The sequence below is a fragment of the Populus alba genome, chromosome 15, assembly GCF_005239225.2.
Source record: "Populus alba chromosome 15, ASM523922v2, whole genome shotgun sequence".
NCBI lineage: Eukaryota > Viridiplantae > Streptophyta > Magnoliopsida > Malpighiales > Salicaceae > Populus > Populus alba.
This window is the reverse complement of record NC_133298.1, coordinates 16,386,632-16,392,654: the sequence shown is the minus strand read 5'-3', so window position 1 is coordinate 16,392,654 and position 6,023 is coordinate 16,386,632. Positions and strand designations below refer to the sequence as shown.

Sequence of the window (6,023 nt, the reverse complement as noted above, 5' to 3'; positions counted from 1 at the left end):
AAAATACAAAAAAAAAATTATATTTTTTTTTTAGCAAAATAGTGATTGCATCACTTAGCCAAACACCTCCTAATTTATGCTTTATGATTATTTTGTGTTACTAAATAAAATAAAATCTAAAAACTAATCTCTATGTTTTCACTTTAAAATATAATAGCCATGTTTAGTCTATTTTTTTATTATTACATATCTTTTGGATTTATCATTTTAAATTAAAACTAGCCGAATTAGCCTCTTCTTTTTCATTGATGATATATAATTATAAAGTTAGAAACTTCAGTTTTTATTTGTATAAAAGAAATGAGTTTAAACTACAAATAAAAATTGAAGATATAACTACAAAATAAACTTATATTAAAAAAAAACCCTCATGAGTTTTTTATTCTTATTTTCTAATGATTCTACCATGTACAATCTTTGGTTACACATGATGTGATTTTATCATATATTTAGAATAATAGAATTTCTTTATCTGTGACTAAAAATTACATTTCTATATTGTATATCACTACCAAGTACCAACTATTCATTCTTCATTTTGTTGCTAAAATAATGATACTTTGACTTAAATATTTTTCTGAAATTAAAAAAAAAAAACCTTTATCTTTTTATCAAATCAATAGAAAAAAACTGTTGTAAAAAGATTTTTCCATAAATATCTATATCACAATCATATTTATTTGGAATTGACTCTCGATGGAATCATATATCTCAAAGATAATCCAACTATAATTAAAATACGAATATAAAAAATAGTACAATATCCCAAATAAATTTTAAACTGCAAAATTCTAAATTAATTAAATTTTAAAACCTTCCTAAAAAGAAAAATAAAATAAAATTCTAACTAGCTGACAGCCCTGGAGAAGCCTGCATCTAAAATATCCAAACTCACCATTCCCAACACCAATTGCTAGTATTTCTTCTCACTCTCTCTTTGCTCCGTCGTTACACAACACTGCCTCCTAGCCGCCGCCGCCGCCGCCGCCAGCACGACCACCAGCCAGCAGCCCCTCTTCTTTCTCTCTGTAGCCTCTAAAAAGCAGCAAAAAAGAAACCTTAAAAATCCCATTATCCTCTTTTCTTTCATTTCTTTCAACTTAACATGACAATACCAGAAAATGACCCAATAACTCTGTCAAACAACCTCTTACACTCCCTTTTAGACCAACAAATCCCATTAATACAATCTTTCAAAGGGAAATGGAGTTTAATAAAATCCAAACTTGCTGATCTCCAAGCCCAACTCACTGATTTTTCCGAGTTCCAAACCTCAATCACTAACCCACTCGCTCTTGATCTCCTTCACTCTGTTTCGCAAACTCTAAATGATGCTCTCCTTTTAGCTGAAAAATGTCTAGATACAAACTTGACGGAAGGGAAGCTTAAGACTCAAAGTGATATTGATTCAATTTTAGCTAAATTGAATCAAAATGTGAGAGATTGTGAGATTTTGATCAAAAGTGGGGTTCTTCAAGATGGAATTTTATCTGGGTCTGGCCCAAAAAGAGAGCTTGTTAGAGCTGAGTTTAGGAATTTAATAACTCGGTTGCAAATAGGGAGTACTGAGTCGAAGAACGCGGCTATGGACACGGTTTTGAGTTTGATTGAGGAGGATGATAAAAATGTATTGATTGCTGTTGCACAAGGTATTGTGCCTGTTCTTGCTAGATTACTTGATTGTAATAGTTGTTTTGATATTAAAGAGAAGAGCGTAGCCGCAATTTCAAGAATTTCAATGGTGGATAGTAGTAAACATGTTTTGATAGCAGAAGGGTTGTTGCTTTTGAATCAATTGATTAGGATTCTTGAATCAGGAAGTTGGTTTGCCAAAGAAAAAGCTTGTGTTGCACTTCAAGCTTTAAGCTTTTCGAGAGAGAATGCAAGGGCAATTGGGTCTAGAGGTGGGATTTGTTCATTGTTAGAGATTTGTCAAGCTGGAACACCTAGTTCACAGGGTCTTGCAAGTGGGGTTTTGAGGAATTTGGCCGTGTTTGAAGAGATTAGAGAGAATTTTATAGAAGAGAATGCCGTTTTTGTTCTTATTGGGCTTGCAGCTTCTGGAACTGCATTAGCGCAAGAAAATGCAATCGGTTGTTTGTGTAATTTGGTTAAGGAAGATGAAAATTTGAAGCTTTTGATTGTTAAGGAAGGGGTTGTTGAGTGTTTGAGGAATTTTTGGGATTCATGTCCTCCGGCAAGGAGTCTTGAAGTTGCTGTTGAGTTGTTAAGGGAGTTGGCTTCCAACCAAGCTATTGCTGAAGGGCTTGTTTCTGATGGGTTTGTTGTTAGGCTTGTGGCGGTGTTGAGTTGTGGGGTTCTGGGTGTGAGAGTTGCAGCTGCCAGAGCTATTTTTGAGCTTGGTTTTATTATGAAAACTAGGAAACTAATTGGTGAATTGGGGTGCATTAGTCCATTGATTAAAATGTTGGATTGTAAGGCTGTTGAAGAAAAGGAGGCAGCAGCAAAAGCATTGTCATTGCTTGTGTTGCATGCTGGTAATAGGAGGATTTTCAGAAAGACTGAGGGAGGAATAGTGAGTACAGTTCAGCTATTGGATCCTTTGATACAGAATTTGGATAAGAAATACCCTGTTTCTATATTGGCCTCTCTTTTAAATTCTAAGAAGTGTAGGAAACAAATGATTGCTGCTGGTGCTAGTGGGCACTTGAAGAAACTTATGGAGATGGATGTTGAAGGATCTAAGAAGCTCTTGGATGGTCTGGGGCGGGGTAAGATTTGGGGTGTTTTTGCCAGGCCGTAGCATGGACTTAATTCTTCCTTGTGCTTGGAACTTGAATCCGAGGATGGCTTGTTAATCTCTATGTACATTGTTTGTGTTTGCTTTTACTCTTGTTTTGTGTTTGGTTTTTTTTTTTTTTTTTTTTCCATATGTTTGTTAAGTTGCTTTAGGACTAAACAGTTTTAGCTTAGTTTCCGCTGGAAAACCTCTTCTATTTAGAGATGAGATCATGGTTTGTTGACCTAAATACACTGGATTTCATGTTCTTTATGCGAAACTGAATAATAGTAGTGTTTGTAATGTGTTTGAGATCACACTTATGATATACAGTACTTGTTGAAAATGTTGCTTTCTCATGACAGCTAAATGCAAATAATAACCAAGGCAGGGTTAATTGTATTGATTGTGCAAAGGCAGTACCTTTCATTCTCTCTCTGAGTTGTCTGATAGGTGATATGGTTATTTTATGATCTTAATAGAAAATCGGATATTTCACTAAATTCAGATCCTGGTGAGAAGAGACTGCATTTTCCATATAATATCCTGGTGAGTGCCTGCTGTTTTCTTAACTGAAGATTGTTATCGAGTTCCTTGTTTTATAAGGAGTTCAGAAGACATGCTATTTGACATTCATTTCTACTCCTTCAGGCAGGTTAATTTTGCTAGTGTTTGTTGGGTCCCATATTCTTAAAACTTATGCAGTTATGGTCAAGCATAAAAATGTTGCCAGAACTAATCTTGAAGTTTGACACAGGTCTCTTCATTGATGTATATGGCCCTGCATTTATTCTAGGATCAGAGTCAAATCCTTCCACTCGTGTTGGTGCTAGCTTGAATGGTTAAACACCTTCTATCGGCCACCTTAGAGGGCGACAGGGTCCCGGAATGATTTTCTTCATGGATATTCTTGATTTATTTTCCTATACCAGTGATCGAGATAGTTCCAATTATTTTTTTCTACTTTAGTAGTTTGTTGGATATTGGATGGATGATTACCATATAATAGTGGGTCTAAGCCATGTGCATCTGTTCTTGACCATGTGCATCTGCACTATGCTATACCTAATGCACTCTTCTGCTGGCAGTTACCTTAACAGGTGAGGTCTTCGGACCTACCAAAAGTTGCTTCCTTGTTTCCGCGTACTTCCTTAGAATCCCGTCTTTGATGGAGAAAATGGGATGAACTAACAGCTCATGCTTTGTTGCCGTGTGAATTCCCCAGTTGGATTTTGTGGTCCTTGAATTTTTTTTTTATATATACCTCTGTTTTTAATGAGGCCCTTTTCTAATACAAATTGTTCACACACCCTTCTACTCGAGGAATGGGGTAAAGCTCCATAAATTGAAGTATCTTTCTGTTCTTTAAATGGATGACATTTCGAAATGAAAGGTTAAGCAATTTGGTTACCAGTCTTGAACCAAGGAAGATAACGAATCCACCCCGTAAAGGAGGGTTATTGAGAGATGGTAGGTTAGCTGATTCAATGGTCTCGAACCCAGGAAACTTGAAAGATCTTACTGTGGTGAAATTAAGAAACTTGAGTGGGAGAAAATGGTCTTTCTTGCTTGCTTCCATTAGCTTTCTTGACATGACAGCCTTTCATGAATTGTAAATTAACTTTAGAATGATTGTGCTCTCAAAATCCTTGACAGCTCCACAAAAACAACTTATCGTTTTTCTAACGATTCCTAAACTTACCAATACATGGTTACCAGTACAATTTGCGGTTTCGTTTCTGTACATGCATGCAAAAAGCATAAGCAAAGTGCTGATAAATCAACGCTTTGTTTGCTCCTACGGTCAGGCCCATATAATTAATGGATGCTTTCTATGATCATGGTCTTGAGAAACAACAATAAGAGCCCGTAATTAAGGGTGCAGTGCAGTGGACTCAAGCAAGGTCCAAAGATAAATTGTTGTTTATAATTCCAGGAGGTCCAATAAGAGTTTGAATTGTTAACCCATTTTTGTAGACGAACTTTTAGCCCCTGTCCATTCGCGTTCTATGGTTTTAATGGTGTTAAGCAGTGAGTAGAGATGTGGTAGTAGTTGTTTTATTTGGAAATTTATAAAATTAATAATTTTTAAAATTATTTTGATATTAATATATTAAAATAATCAAAAAATAACAAAAAATAATTTCAAATACATTTCAACCGCAAAAACAAACAACCCTGTACATGTTTTTCAGCACCCGACTTTTCATTCACATGTAACAAGAGTGGCTCGAAGATTTCCACATAGTTGTTGAAGATTTCCACATAGTTGTTCAACCCAGCTTGCTGCAGAAATATGAGACTAAGCTAGATTTTTAGGTGAACTAAATAAGATATTAACTTCTTGAAATCCAATTAACCCGTCAATTTTTTAGTAATTTGATTAACCTGTCTAAACTTGATCCGTCAATACTAATAATTTTTTTTAAATAACAAAACAATGATGTTTTAATAAAAACATGTAACCGGTGAAATCTAATAATCTAACACCACCTTCTCTTCTCTCGGTCGAGTCAGTTTGACAAATATGAATTCCTATTCTACAATGATTTTCCTATCAAATATCAAGTATACTGGAGAAGAGATCAGGGTTATCTTGGTTTAGTTGTTGCTTGCCTCGATAAAACTTTCATCTACTAGTTGCAGATCTGCCTCTCCAACATTTTCTAACCCTTTCTCTCTGAACAACAACAATATATGAATTCCTATTCTACAATGATTTTCCTATCAAATATCAAGTATACTGGAGAAGAGATCAGGGTTATCTTGGTTTAGTTGTTGCTTGCCTCGATAAAACTTTCATCTACTAGTTGCAGATCTGCCTCTCCAACATTTTCTAACCCTTTCTCTCTGAACAACAACAATCCCCATACTTCATATTGACAGCAACGTTGGAGAACTGCTGCTCAAAATCCAGTTTGTTCGAAAGGAGGATCTCACTTTTATGCGCCCGAGTCCCACACGTTCACGTGAGGCTGTGAGCAGATTTCCCGAGTCCCAACACCATTTGCTAATCAAGTGTATTAAGGCTTAATCATGTCAGAAAGCAAACTCATGGAGGTGGCCTTCGGTTGAGGTCAAAAACACGCCACTTTCGAGTTCAATCCGAACATTGCTAGATGCTAGTTAGCCCTAGTCCGTTTCTTACCTGCTTGCATTTACCTGAACGATTAGTCAGTGGTTGATTATTAGTATTTGGAAACTCAATACCCGTCATGACAGGAGTAATCTGACCACCGTAGAAGAAAAATACTATCAGATAATTGCATTTGATTCTCCCCCT

At 35.8% G+C, this 6,023-nt stretch overlaps 1 protein-coding gene across 1 annotated transcript; it reads left to right on the top strand.

Annotated features, from left to right (window-relative positions):
* Window positions 1-840: 840 nt before the first annotated feature.
* LOC118057507 (protein CELLULOSE SYNTHASE INTERACTIVE 2) lies at window positions 841-3,086 on the top strand. Its single transcript, XM_035070106.2, has one exon. It carries the CDS (start codon window positions 1,106-1,108, stop codon window positions 2,762-2,764), a length of 1,659 nt encoding a protein of 552 aa, XP_034925997.1. The 5' UTR covers window positions 841-1,105; the 3' UTR covers window positions 2,765-3,086.
* Window positions 3,087-6,023: the final 2,937 nt, after the last annotated feature.